The sequence below is a fragment of the Natator depressus genome, chromosome 1 (assembly GCF_965152275.1).
Source record: "Natator depressus isolate rNatDep1 chromosome 1, rNatDep2.hap1, whole genome shotgun sequence".
In the NCBI taxonomy this organism is placed as follows: domain Eukaryota; kingdom Metazoa; phylum Chordata; order Testudines; family Cheloniidae; genus Natator; species Natator depressus.
This window is the reverse complement of record NC_134234.1, coordinates 206,722,683-206,737,710: the sequence shown is the minus strand read 5'-3', so window position 1 is coordinate 206,737,710 and position 15,028 is coordinate 206,722,683. Positions and strand designations below refer to the sequence as shown.

Here is a 15,028-nt window from a genome sequence, read left to right as displayed (position 1 = left end):
GTAAGTGCTTCAGGATTGATTCTTTGAGGACCTGCTCCATGATTTTTCCAGGGACTGAGGTGAGGCTGACTGGCCTGTAGTTCCCAGGATCCTCCTTCTTCCCTTTTTTAAAGATTGGCACTACATTAGCCTTTTTCCAGTCATCCGGGACTTCCCCCGTTCGCCACGAGTTTTCAAAGATAATGGCCAAGGGCTCTGCAATCACAGCCGCCAATTCCTTCAGCACTCTCGGATGCAACTCGTCCGGCCCCATGGACTTGTGCACGTCCAGCTTTTCTAAATAGTCCCTAACCACCTCTATCTCCACAGAGGGCTGGCCATCTCTTCCCCATTCTGTGATGCCCAGCGCAGCAGTCTGGGAGCTGACCTTGTTAGTGAAAACAGAGGCCAAAAAAAGCATTGAGTACATTAGCTTTTTCCACATCCTCTGTCACTAGGTTGCCTCCCTCATTCAGTAAGGGGCCCACACTTTCCTTGGCTTTCTTCTTGTTGCCAACATACCTGAAGAAACCCTTCTTGTTACTCTTGACATCTCTTGCTAGCTGCAGCTCCAGGTGCGATTTGGCCCTCCTGATATCTTTCCTACATGCCCGAGCAATATTTTTATACTCTTCCCTGGTCATATGTCCAACCTTCCACTTCTTGTAAGCTTCTTTTTTATGTTTAAGATCCGCTAGGATTTCACCATTAAGCCAAGCTGGTCGCTTGCCATGTTTACTATTCTTTCGACTCATCGGGATGGTTTGTCCCTGTAACCTCAACAGGGATTCCTTGAAATACAGCCAGCTCTCCTGGACTCCCTTCCCCTTCATGTTAGTCCCCCAGGGGATCCTGGCCATCTGTTCCCTGAGGGAGTCGAAGTCTGCTTTCCTGAAGTCCAGGGTCCGTATCCTGCTGCTTACCTTTCTTCCCTGCGTCAGGGAAGAAAGTCCACGAGGCTTTTCCCGTCTACCTGGCTAGTGCATCTCAGTTGAGAGTGTTATGTAAAGCCTCTGCTCAAATGCAATTGTAAGATCTGTAACTTGTATCATTAAGACAGGTTTCAGAGTAACAGCCGTGTTAGTCTGTATTCGTAAAAAGAAAAAAGAAAAGGAGTACTTGTGGCACCTTAGAGACTAACCAGTTTATTTGAGCATGAGCTTTCGTGAGCTACAGCTCACCGATGAAGTGAGCTGTAGCTCACGAAAGCTCATGCTCAAATAAACTGGTTAGTCTCTAAGGTGCCACAAGTACTCCTTTTCTTTTTTCTTGTATCATTAAGTTCTGCAACCTTTTTGCAGACTTTGTAACTTCAGTTATTGTTAGCATAGCCTTTTAAGTTTTGTAACCTTTTCAGTTACACTGCCTTCCCCCCCACCCTTTTGTCTCATCTCCCTCTTTGAATACCTGTGAAGTGGCTTTCCCCCTCCCCATCCCCCCTGGAATGCTTGTGGGATGATTGGGCTGGTTGAACAGCTGGGAGATCAGAAGAGCTCCCAGGTAGACAAGGTGTCTGGGACTCTAATTAGGCAGCAGTCACACACCTAATGCACCGACCCTGCGTGGACACTGCCGGAGGTGGAGTGTGGCCAACCAGATGCGGCCAAGTCATCTGTAGTCACAGGCCATGAGGAGCAGGTCCTTAAAAGGGGAAGGGGCCATGTGCTCAGGAGTGCACTCACAAGCTTGTACCTCCTGTGAAGGCCCTTGGCCTGGACTGTCTGGCCACTGGTTCGCTGCATTGCATTCCGTCGTGCCTCGGGAAGACTTACCTTCATCACACCATCCATCGCTGCGCTGTGGGACACTTACCTTGAAGAATCCTGACATCTCCAGTGCCGTGCCTGTCCTGGGAGCGTGAGTATGCGAGTGTGACCCCCCTACCGCCGCAACAGCAGCATCATAATAAAACAATATAAATGTAACCCTGGGTTGGTTTCCAGGGAAATTGAGGTAACAGAGAGTGCTGTCCAGAGCTGTCACAATGGAGCACTCTGGGATAGCTCCCGGAGGCCAATACTGTCAAATTGCATTCACACTACCCCAATCTCAACCCGGCAACGTCCATTTCAGTGCTAATCCCCTCGTCGGGGAGGAGTACAAAAATTGATTTTAAGAGACCTTTAAGTCAACAAAAATGGCTTCGTTGTGTGGACGGATGCAGGGTTAAAAGGATCTAACGCTGCTAAATTCGACCTAAACTCGTAGCGTAGACCAGGGCCAAGTCAGAAACTTGAGGCAGAGGTAGCAATAGCAAAGCAGAAGTTTACAGTAGTGAGACAGCTGCCTTATTGTGTAACAGAAGAAAATTCACATCTACAAAAAATGTGAATTATTTTGGGGAAGTTCTATGGCCTGTGCTATACAGAAGGTCAGAGCAGATGATCACAATGGTTGCTTCCAGCCTTAGAATCTATAAACTGTTAGAAAAGTTATAATGAGGAAAATTCAGGCACTAAAAATCCTTTGCAAGGGCACCTTTAAAAAAAAGTTAGGCTTAGTCCCTTTTTACTCCTTATACTGGATTAGCAAATAGGGTTTTTTCCCCAGTTTTTTATTTTAAACCTTAGAATTACCTGGAATGTTAAGTCTAAACTTCCCTGGTTTTGCTGTAAGATCTCTGGGAGGACTCGGGAGTGTTTATTGTGACTCCTTACGTAAAAGGGTAAGGGTGCTGATTCTTTAAAAAAGGCTTTGTTGACCCAAAATGTTAGTCACTAAAGTGTTAAGGGGGAGGAAGAGGAAACCAAACCCCCTCCAAAAATTTAAGTGTAACCACCAAAAAATATAAGGCAGCATAACTTTCATTCTCTTGGCTCTTGTGATGTCTTGGCTCTTTCACTAGTCCTCTAGACATAACTCCTTCCAGCCATGACAGAACCTGAACATCTAAATGTTAAAAAACAAGCAGAAAAAACCCTCTAAACTTAAAAAAAAAAAAAAAAAACACAACAAAACCTCTGAAGCCTTCATAAAGAAGCAAAAAAGGACATAAAGGACTTGCAAAGAAGGAATGGGTTTAAGGCCAATGTGCCTGGAATTTTAGCTCACATTGCTGTACTCTAGGAGATAGGACATGCCACCCTGTTCAGTGTTGCCAAGCCTCACAGCATTTGGTATTTTTCTTAAAAACCCAACATGTGGAGTCATGTGATTACATGAAATCTCAGCTTTCACATAAAAAAGGTAAATTTTTAGCCCTGGTGGTTACAGAGAGCTTGAAAATTATGACCCAAGTATACCCTGAAAGTTCAAAAACTAGAAAGCAAATAAGAAACCAAAATGTATTTTCATCTCTTGATTTTAAGTAAATCTCATTATTTCTGAGGGTTAATTCTTAATTTATGGAATGCTTTGGTTTGACAATATTGCGTTTGAACAAAGCAGAAATGAAAGCTGCAGTAACATTAACTCTCTAGCTTTTGATCTTTAAAGTCTGCAATCACAGAGTTAAATTTGTGTATTGTTGTTCGGAAACTTTAGTGAAGATCCTATAGATAAAAGCTTCATACACTGGGGAGGAAGAATAGTCTTGTGGTTAAGGCACTGGACTAGGACTTAGATGTGAGAATATGACTGGGTGCAAAACCCATTTCAGTTTAAGCCTGATGCCATGGATTTGCCAGCAACTGAAACTGAACAGCTCACTGAAATTTCCTGTGATCAAACTTATGCCCAACTTTCTCTCCCCTAGTTCCGGTTCACTGCCAAGAATGAATATCCTGCACTCTCAACATGCACCTTGATACTGACGGTGCCATTTGCCAGCACAACTTCGTGTGAAGCTGAATTCAGCACACTTCTGTCCATCAAGTTTTGGTATCAATCTACCATTGGTGTCACGTCGGAGATTAGATGTGCAATTTCTATCACACGGCTGGACTTCAAGAAGCTATGTCGCAATACGCAAGTGCATGTGTCACATTAGAGGGCACTAAACATACTTAATGTGTTAATTTGTTGGTAACTAAGTTGTTTTGTTGCTGCCTGGGATTACAGGAAACAGTAGGGCATGTCTGTGCCAGGAAATTAGGTCAGTATAACTTCCTTGCTCATGGGTGTGAAAAATCCATATCTGAGTGACACAGTTAAACCTACCTAACCCTTGACGTAGACAGCACTAGGTTAACGGGAGAATTCTCCTGTGGACCTAGCTGCCCTCTCTCAGGGAGGTGAAATACCTACACCTACAGGTGAAACCTTCCTATCTTTAAATGTAGTGTCTTCCCTGCAGGGATGCAACTGTTCTGCTGCAGTGTTTTAAATATAGGCAACCCCATTTTGCAACTAAGGGCTTATGCAGCCAAAAAGTTAGGGACCCCGATCTATGCCACAAATCAAGAGAATAATAAGCTGTTAGTAGGATGATCTTTTGTTGCAGTCATCAAAATAGGAGAATTGGTGAAAAAGATGAATAGATTTTTAGCTCTGAAGAATGCAGGTCACATTTTCACTTCCAGTCCTTTTCATTAACCCCATTGAGATTTTAAATGTTACACTGAAGCACACACTACAAAATATTCCTTTACTAGCAGGAAAGTTTTAAAAATTACTATTAATTAATTCCAGGGTTTCACCACTTCCCATGATTGAGATTTAGGGCAGGTCTAACATTATCTGACACTTTGGAAGTGGCTAGGGACAATGGGCCAGGGAGTCAGAATCTGGGGTAGGGCAGGGAGGGGGAGGAAGTGGTGCAACATTTGCTAGACAAAAAGAAAAGAAGGACTTGTGGCACCTTAGAGACTAACCAATTTATTTGAGCATAAGCTTTCATGAGCTAGAGCTCACTTCATCGGATGCATACTGTCTAACACAGTATGCATCCGATGAAGTGAGCTGTAGCTCACGAAAGCTTATGCTCAAATAAATTGGTTAGTCTCTAAGGTGCCACAAGTCCTCCTTTTCTATTTGCTAGACTATGCATCAAGGAAACAAATTAAGGAAGAGAGGTAAAACCCCATGGAATGAAGCTAGACAGAGAAGATGAAAGGGACGTTACTTGTCTCCACCAGTCTCTGATCTGAAGTAGACTTGGCAAAGTTGGCTTTTCAGACCCTAGTTCAAGGGAGCCTCCGTCCTGACTAGAGCATGGGCCCATGACGTCTGAACGCCTGAACCTGAGTTTGACAGGCGCAGTGAGGCAATGAAGACTGGAACTAAAAGAGCAATCTGCGGTCTTGAGCCCGGCTTTCCCCGCACGCCCAAGAGCCACGCGCTGGTCCCACCGCCCGCCGAGGCCCCCGCGCCACCCCACGGCTCACCACCGGATCAGCTTGCTGCCCCCCCTTCGCCGCCCGCCGACACCCACCAGGTGGCGGCGCCCCTGCCCGAGGCCAGGCTCCCGCCCCACCGCTCCCGAGGTCCCCGCCGTCACTCACCGGCGGCGGCGGCGGCGGCCCACATGGTGCTGGCCCCGGGCGCGTCCAACCTCCGTCCCCGCGGGGTCGAGTCTCTCGGCCGGTGCCAGGCTGGGGCGGAGCCTCTCCCACGTCACTACCCAGCCGTGACTCCAAGCGACGGGCCGCGGGAAGGGTCAGCCCGCGCCGAGTCCCTCCCGGGCCGCTCTGCGCCCGCTGAGCGAGCATGCGCCGTAGCAGCCCTGGCGCGGCCCTCTCCCGTGCGGGGCCGAGTCTGAGCTGGGGGCACGGTGGGAGCGCAGGGGAGTCAAGCCGCTGGAGGCGGAGGCCGGACAGGGGCCAAATCGGGTGCAGGAAGAAGGAGTAGTGTTGCCCACTGCCTCACCACACCTACCCAAATACCCTGCCCCGCCCCTTCCCCGAGGCCCCGCCCCTTCTCCTAGGCCCCGCCCCACTCGCTCCATCGCCCCGCCTTCTGTCACTTGCTCTCCCTCCCCCACCCTCACTCACTTTCACCAGGCCGGGGGGGGGGGGGGGTTAAGGGTGCAGGCCCTGGGAGGGAGTTTGGATGTGGGAGGGAGTTTGGTGTGGGCTCCGGCCAGGAAGCATTTACCTGCGGCAGCTCCCTGCGTGCCCTGGCCCCACACCGCTCCCAGAAGCAGCCGGCATGTCCCTGCTGCCCTGGGGAGAGGGAGGATGACTCTGTGCGCTGCCTGTGCCCACAAGCAGCACCCCCGCAGCTCCCATTGGCCTCAGTTCCCAGCCAATGGGAGCTGTGGAGTCAGCACTCGGGGCGGGGGCAGTGCGCTGAGACCCCCTGACTCTGTCCCAGGGGCCGCAGGGACATGCTGGGGGCTTCTGGGAGTGGTGTAGGGCCAGGGCAGGTAGGGAGCCTGACTTAGCTCTGCTGCGTCACTGGACTTATAGCAACCTAAAATCTCCCAGTCTGGCTTCAGTGGCCTCCAGGAGATAGGGCCTGATTCTGTGAGACTTTTGGCGAACCCCGGGAGGGTTGGCAACCCTAGGAAGGAACTGGGAGAGAGGCGGCGGTAGTGGCAGAGGGGATAAAACTTTCCACAGGTGGGGTGAACCATTGTCAGGGGAGCTGAGAGCCGTTGAACCAAACTGTAAACCCTGTATATGATGATGGTACAATGTGTTGGGTCACAGAGACCCCCTTGGTAGTGTTATCTGATGTGCTGAAACTACCTCTGAGCCTGTTTTCCCTGTCAACTTGGGACTCCAGAACCCTGCCTTTTTCAGCCAGACACGCTAGTCTGCTGCAACACAGACCCAGGTCTGGTCCACGCCCCCCAAAGCTGCAGACTAAACAAAAAATGCTCAGCAAGTACTCCTGTCTCCAACATCCAGACACCCAGTTCCCAATGGAATCCAAACCCCAAATAAATCCATTTTACTCTGTGTAAAGTTTATACAGGGTAAACTCATAAATTGTCAGCCCTCTATAACACTGATAGAGAAATATGCACAGCTGTTTCCTCCCCCAGGTATTAATCACTTACTCTGGGTTTACTAATAAACAAAAGTGATTTTATTACATATAAAAAGTAGGATTTAAGTGGTTTCAAGTAATAACAGACAGAACAAAGTAAGTTACCAAGCAAAATAAAACAAAACATGCAAGCCTAAGCCTAATACATTTAAGAAACTGAATACAGGTAAATCTCACCCACAGAGATGTTCCAATAAGCTTCTTTCACAGACTAGACTCCTGCTTAGTCTGGGCCCAAACTTTTCCCCTGGTACAGTTCTTGTTAGTTCCAGCTCAGGTGGTAACTCGGGGATTTTTCATGACTGGCAGCCCTCTTTGTTGTGTTCCACCCCCTTTTTATAGCTTTGGCACAAGGCAGGAATCTTTTGTCTCTCTGGGTCCCCAACCCTCCTTCTAAATGGAAAAGCACCAGGTATAAGGTGGATTCCAGTTCAGGTGACATGATCACATGTCCTGTGAGACCCCAGGCCTCCATTCTTTCCAGCCTGACTCACAAGAACACAGGAAGGCTGACAAGTAAACAGAGCCATTTACAACCAATTGTCCTAGTTAATGGGAGCCATCAAGATTCCAAGCCACCATTAATGGCCCACACTTTGCATAGTTACAGTAGGACTTCAGAGTTATACTTCATATTTCTAGCTTCAGATACAAGAATGATACATTCATAAAAATGGGATGAACACACTCAGTAGATTAGAAGCTTTGTAATGATACCTTACAAGAGACCTTTTGCATAAAGCATATTCCAGTTACATTATATTTACACTCATAAGCATATTTCCTTAAAAAATATGGAGTGCAACATCACAGGTGGGAACCACTTCAAGGCAGGGGGTGCGGTAGCACCCCTAGTTCCAGCCCTTTGGCTATAGGTACTGGTTACAGAAACAGCGTGCAGGTGGCAGAGGGGCTTTGATTTCCCCCCTCTCAGGAGGGTACATCTCAGCATCTGCTTCCCAGGGCTGGGTTTGTAAATGCACCATGTCCTGGTTTGCTTCTCTGTCTGAAATGAGAGATTGTGCTGGTAATAGAGATGGAATTTGGTGAGATATTTTACATGCACCTCCTACAAAAGTATATAATTGCCATAAGTGGTTTTTGCATCTGCGGACCATTTTCTGGATAGTGGATTGGATGCGTATACAACTGCGCAGGTCTCCTGGTGGCACCTGTCCCACGGCATCTGGCTCAGGCAGCCCGGGGGAGGGGCAGGGCATACAGTGCACTCAGGGCCAGCAGCCAGCAGCAAGTGGCTGGGGCTGGGGCTGGGGTGGAGGCCAGGGTTGGGGCTGTCTAGCACCAGCTCACTGTGCTGCTTCCTATCCAGCCGCTCAGGCAGCGCCTGCATCCCCTCCATGGCCCAGCTCGGCAGAACCAGCTGCACTCCCAGCCCGCTGGCTCCTGGGCAGCAGGGCCCGCCCCCAGCCACTGGGATTGTAACGGGCGTGGCTCCAGCACCCCACCCCTCTGCCCAGCTGTTATGCACATGCTGCTGCCATCGCTTGCAAGTCCCCGGGAGCAGCATGCGATGTGCTGTGCCTTTCCCCCACCCCATGCTGCCCCTTCTCCTTGAGACCCCACCCCTTCCCCCCAGCCCCCATGCTGCCCCTTCTGCTTGAGACCCTGCCCCCCGCTCGCTCATCTCCGCTTCCCCACCCACCTTGCTAGCTCTTGTGAGAAGGCTTGCTGCTGTGGGTGCAGATACAGGTAAAAGATGGCTAGCGGATCGTGGGTCGGATCACAGGTTGGTTCTGTCGGATGTGGATCGGATGTGGATCCACATTTTTGTATCCATGCAGGGCTCTAGTTTTAGAGTTTAAAAGACTCCCTTTCAGTGTATATATCAGCATGAAAACAGCTAGTTCACAAATTTAGCTTACTTGCTCTTCTGATTGCCTGAATTGGACTGCCTTGTTCTTGTAATGCACTGAAAATACAATTTCATGCCTTTAAATTATTTACTTTTTAAAATGTTATTTTTATTACTGTTAGCGCTTCATCATTTACCTTCGCTGACATTGTGCAGAGAGATGAAAAGAAAACGGAATAAACATTTGGAATTAAAAACTGTACGTTACAAAATCACAATAAAAATAGGATGTTATACTAAAAACACTGAGATGTGACTGCTGAAGCTTCTAACAGCTATTTCTATTTTAGTAGCAGATAAATATTGAAAATATTAATAGTTGCTAGTAGCTTCAGCAATCACATCTCACAATGTTTCTAGTATAAAACTTCCTGTTCTTATTGCAATTTTGTAATTTACATTTAATTTTTTTTTATAATACAAGATTGGTTCTTTTGGATCATATGATTTCAAGGCTAACTGATTTCCTGGGTTGGTGTCAAAACTTCTTCAGTTTCCTTTGATCTGCCAATGGGATTTCCTTTGTCAAGTGTTATTTTGCCTTTCTGTGCACCATGCTAGTGCTTTTTCATGTTGCCACTTGTGTATAGAACTTGATTCTCAAATATTCACTAAAGGCCACATTTTTAAAGGTTGAAAGCACCTAGATGATTTTGAAAATCCCGCCAGTGACCTAAATACCTTTAGCAATCTGATCCTAAAGAGCCTTTCTTGTATGAAGTAGTTTTCAAAGGTAAACTTCTACTGTAATACTTACTAATCATAGATGTACAACCCCAAGATAGATTGACCACCACTAGAATTCAAAAATGATGAATCATGTACCTGAACGTCATTAAATTAAAATACTAAATAAATACAATTTTGTTTTGTTTTATTTGTCTTTTTGTTTGAGCCTTTAGGATGCACTAGCTTCATACTTCTGCTGTTACCTTTTTCCATATACCTAAAATGGTTGTACATTCCTGTAACATTTAATACCATTTTAAACTTCAAGTAACAAGATTCCCTCCCTTTTTAATTTACATTTTATTTAAAATCCTTATTTCTGTAATCCCCCATCCTGCAAACGCTGAAGCACACAGTTTATTTTTCTGTTACTTCATTGGTTAGATACATAGTTCTTGTTTTTTATCTACTGAATTGTTTATATTTCTAATTGCATATTTTAAGTTTATAGCCTTTTATGTGTGATACATGTTGTGATATAATACAGTTAAGTGATGTTCTTCATTCTGTTAAGTTTACTGTTTTGTACAGCCAAAATCAAAGTTTTTTTAAAACGAATTATTCTGTTGCTCCTTTGCACTGGTCGGGGCGGGGGGGAGGGGAGGGAGGGAGAGGGATGGCCATAGTGCTTGTTATGATACAGATATTCAGGCCTGCCTGTAAAGGCCTATACTTTAAGAATGTAGGTATATGTTTATCATTTAGCTAGTAATAGAGGTATACAAGAAAAAATCTGTGTAAGGGCCTTCTCTCACTGTGACAGTCTGAGGCCCTGTTCTTAGGCCAATGCCTTTGGCTAAGTAGCAGAGGCAGCCATAAGCTGGGAAGCTAGACAAGAGGAAGGTCACATCCTCACATTCCAAACTAGTCAATATGGGGCTGTTAGGAAGGTGATCCGATCTATCACCTCCAGAGAAAGGGAAGAGCCTAGAAGATGTAAAAGGAAATTTAGGTTGATAGTTTTCTGTCTGGTAAGAACTCACTTATCAATAGACACAGCTGGGAAACCCTTATGTCTTTATAGATGTAGTTGTGAAATCCTCACTTCTGTATTGTTTTGTCATTATAGTTCCCACTTTGCTATTGTTTATTTGCATGGTCTCTATCTGGTTCTGTGATTGTTTCTGTCTGCTGTATAATTAATTTTGCTGGGTGTAAACTAATTAAGGTGGTGGGATATAATTGGTTAGCTAATCATGTTACAATATGTTAGGATTGCTTAGTTAAATTTCAGTAGAATGAGTGGTTAAGGTATAGCTAAGAATATTACTATATAAATTAGGGGCAAACAGGAAGTAAGTTGGGATTCAAAAATAAGGAAAAAGGAACTTGGATTTAAGCTTGCTGGAAGTTCACCCCAATACACATCCAATTGTTTGCATCTTCCGACTTCGGGTAGTGTTGCTCTCTGTTCAAGCGAGACAGACCAGGGAAGTGGGAGAGTGAAGGAATAAGCTCTCTAACAGTGCTGATCTCACCTAGTTTGCCTTTTGGTGAAACCAAAGTGCCTTGTCCCCACTGTGGTTTTACAGTGGGAGAGCTAATGCATGTTAAGTGACTCCATGGTAGGGTGACCAAATAGCAAGTGTGAAAAATCAGGACAGGGGATAGGGGGTAATAGGCGCCTATATAAGACAAAGCCTGGAATATCGGAACTCTTCCTATAAAATCGGGACAACTGGTGACCCTACACCATGGTAACAACGTACATTTTCTCAGCATTGAGGACACAGACTGTAATGCTGACTCAGATGTTAAATGCATCATAATTGTTCATGGCTCGACAAATCTGACACTGATTGTGTCAGTAACACTGTTCCTTTGCCATCAGAGTTATTTGCATTTGCATCTCTGCAGCCCACCCCCACCCCCATCAATGTCCTTTATTCCCTCCCCTTTACTTACTAAGGGCTTGTCTACATAGGCACAGGAATGGTGTTAAGTTAATGCGCATAAGTTACAACTCCTGAAGCCCATGTGGATGCTCTCATTCAGAAGTAAGTGACTTAGTTTTGACCATAGAAGATTGCAGGAATCCTTTCCCAAAACACTGTAAATCATCAAGCTTTTGACCTGTCTTGAACATTTTTGTACAGTCCAAGTGTAACCCACATTTGATTTTTTTTTAGATCCAAAGAGAAGGAAGAAAGCAATGGAGCACTCATCTTAACTCTCCTGAGTGTTGCCTGAGCAGAAAAGCCTTTACAGCATTTTACAGGTATCAATTTTGACATGACAAAATGTCAATACATGGTTTATGATTCAAATTTGATACAGGTTTGATTTAATTTGATAACAAGAATTGTCAAATAAATAGGCCTAATCAACTTTATTAGTCAAAGATTAAAACAGCAAGGAGAAAGGAAGAACAATATGTTACCACTGATCTGGGAGACAGTTGTGCAGCTGGCCATTTGACTCAATTTGAGCTTCACTCTGCCTCCATATATACTAGTGTTGAGGGTTTCACCATTTCTTTGTATTATTCCTTATCCTTCTTATCTATTACCTTTGACATATTTTGAGGACTTTTTGCTAGGCTTGCACAGTCCCTGCAGTACACAGGACAAAGTTTGTAACTAGTTTATTATCCTGTTTTTGACCATATTCTAGAAGCCAGCAAAACCTTAGAGACATCCTTCACCAGTTATAGCTTGGTACAGAGGGCATGTTACCTAAGCATCAACAATATTGTTTGTATTGTCCTTGATCTTTGGAATATTTTTATAACTAATACTGAGATGACAATACTTCACATCTTCCTTTGGTTACACAATTTAATGTAAGCAAAAGCATTTAGGAAGAGCTTAACATAAATCAAATTAATAGATATACAAAAACATATGTGATATTGTATATAATATTGTATATGATATTGGCTTACACTATAAGCCTTATAGACTTTATCTGGCTCCATTCATATTTGCAAGATGGAAGATCTATAGCAGCCAAGCACAGCAGAATACCTAAAGGCTGGAGGGTTGAGTGTATTTCTCAAGCATTGTACTCTCCTGCAGTATACAGAGCAAGAGTTATGCAAAGGTACAGCACCTAATTATAGTATAGTTTCAGCATGAATGTAAAGAATTCTAAATATAATGTACTATACTTATCCATTACTAGTGACTGTCTTATTCTGGTTACATAACATCTCCTTTTTAAACACATTTATAGCTACAACAACCAAATTTCATGATTTGATTCATACATTTTGCTTGTGAGCTGAATGCATCTATTTTCTATTAGTTAGCATAAAGCAATTTACATTCCTTGTTAATGATTCTGTTTCTGAGAGCAGTTTTCCCAAACTATTTTGTTTACATTAGTCAGTTTTACAAATCTTGATAAAGTCCATTTCTTATCTGATAACTAATCTGCAGCAGTTAATACTGTAAGAACTTTGCAGACTGAGTTTTTCCATTTTGCCTTTGGTCTGGCTACAAACATCAGAGGCTTGGTTTATTTCAGTCAACACATTTAAGGTGATCTCACTCCTTCTCTCTGCCCTGCACTTATCAAGGCATTTTTCATGATGAAGAGAATGAAGGCCTGATAGTATCATGGTAGATCCTGCTTGGCCCATTGAGGTTGTTGGCCAACTTGTACAATGATCCCTTCTATGAACAATGGATATAGAGTGGTGGCACTCTTGTCCCATTAGAATGAAATCAACTGATCCACATTTTTGGAGCTTCAAACTGTAAAGATTCCTCGAATCTCAGCTTATACTTGCTTGCTAACCACACATGATGTGAACCTTATCGTTTACTAACTATGTGCTCCCAGGAAAATTTAATTTACAAACACAGCATTGTCTCTTACACCTTTCTACATTACGATGGAAATAAGAATTAGTCCATGATTGCAATATATAGAAAGGTCTGATAGGCTGTAATAAAATTATTTTCAGCTCACTTAAAACATTGAGATGTGCAAAGTGCGGGGCTAATCACCTGATCCAGAAACATCCAGAAATAGGGTGTTGCAGTTACTAGACATGCTCTGTATTTGTTTCTAAAGCTTTCATTAAAAAGAAAAGGAGTATTTGTGGCACCTTAGAGACTAACCAATTTCACTGCAGGCAAGCCACCTGGACTGTCACATCCCATTTACTGACCTGATAGCTCTGCCAGTCAGGCCTCAGGGGGGAAATTTTATCAATATATCTGCTTAAGACAGTCATGTGATATCAGTGAAAGCGCATGCACATCCGCTGTGAGGGATGGGTTTGCTGACAACACGAGAAGTGTTTTGAATAAAAGGAGGTCACTGACATTCTTATCAAGATCTGAAGAAGCCCGGTACGTACACTACATATTAGGGCCACATTATAGAGACTTGGACTAGATTCACAGGTACATAGGCACCTACAGATTGAGGTACCTAAATCCCAGTTTTAAGCTCCACTGGAATTCACAAAACTCCCTGTGAATCCTGTAGGTGCCTAAACTCTGTGCCTACATTTTCAGTACAAAAGTTCCCTAGGTGCCTAAATTGCTGCCTCTGAACATGTGCACTGCTGCCTTACTCTAGGCATCTGGATGCCTATCTCCCACCTAAGCCCCAGTGTGATTAACAATCGAGGGAAGAGAAGTGGACAAATGCCTATCTTGTATGCAAGGCCTAATCTGGCAGGCATTCTCAGGGGCTGCCTGCTGAATGGATCAGTTCCCATTCAAAATCTGACCAGAAGAGGTGGTAGTGGTGGCAGTGTTATTGCCTACCTTATAATTTTTAGTGCAGTGGTTAGAGCACTCACCTGGGATTTGGGAGACCAGGGTTCATTCCCCCATTCTGGTAGACGAGGAGAAAGAATTTGAACAGGGGTCTCCCACATCCTAGGTTAAGGCTCTAATCATTGGACTATAAGTTATAAGGTGGGCACCACACCATCACCTCTTCCTGTGGCCTCACTTATTCTCACAAGTGTAAATTTAGGCCTCTTAAGCTGCCTGACTCCAGGAGAGGGGTTCCTAGTTGTGAATTGTTAGTGGAGATAAGCACTCCTAGGCAGCTCAGATTTAGGTTGCCAATTCTGTGAGGGGGAAGGGTTTATGACATACCCCTCATATCAGCATTTCCCATTGGTTAGTTTAGGCTAGTATGCTGGTTTTTGTTAATCCCATTCTAAAGTGCCTATCTATTCCCATTCATTGCATAGGGAGCCTAAGCCTAGGTGCCTAATTTAGCCTTTGTAAATTGCAGTGGTGTTCCACTGATTTTCTAGGTCCCTGAAAGTTAGGCATTGTGACGCTTGGCACCACAATGCCTATGTCCCTTTGAGAATCTAGCCCTGAGGCCTTTTGCTCACTGCTAAAAAAGGTGATTTTTTTTTTTTTTTAACATCAGGGTAACTAACGTGCAGGAGCTGTTCTGAGGGGAAAAAAACACAGTGAGAATAAGGCACGTCTGTTTTAGCAATGAGGAAAAGGCCTGAGAAAATCTCTCTGAAATAAGTTTAGAGAGCAATATATTCATATATGCGTGCCAAAGTACAAAAGTGCAAATTTTGTGTTGGGAACTTGTGCAATATGTGTAGCAGTAACAAAGCAGGGGTGGGGTGGAGTCTGTATA

The 15,028-nt window shown here is 44.5% G+C and overlaps 1 protein-coding gene across 1 annotated transcript in view; it reads right to left on the bottom strand.

The window, feature by feature from the left end:
- The window catches only part of FAM162A (family with sequence similarity 162 member A), a 38,096-nt gene extending 32,561 nt beyond the window's left edge, over positions 1 to 5,535 (bottom strand). The window contains exon 1 of the mRNA XM_074975277.1: positions 5,361 to 5,535. Coding sequence (XP_074831378.1) covers positions 5,361 to 5,385 — 25 coding nt within the window. The 5' untranslated portion in view covers positions 5,386 to 5,535. The remainder of the gene's footprint in view (positions 1 to 5,360) is intronic.
- Positions 5,536 to 15,028: the final 9,493 nt, after the last annotated feature.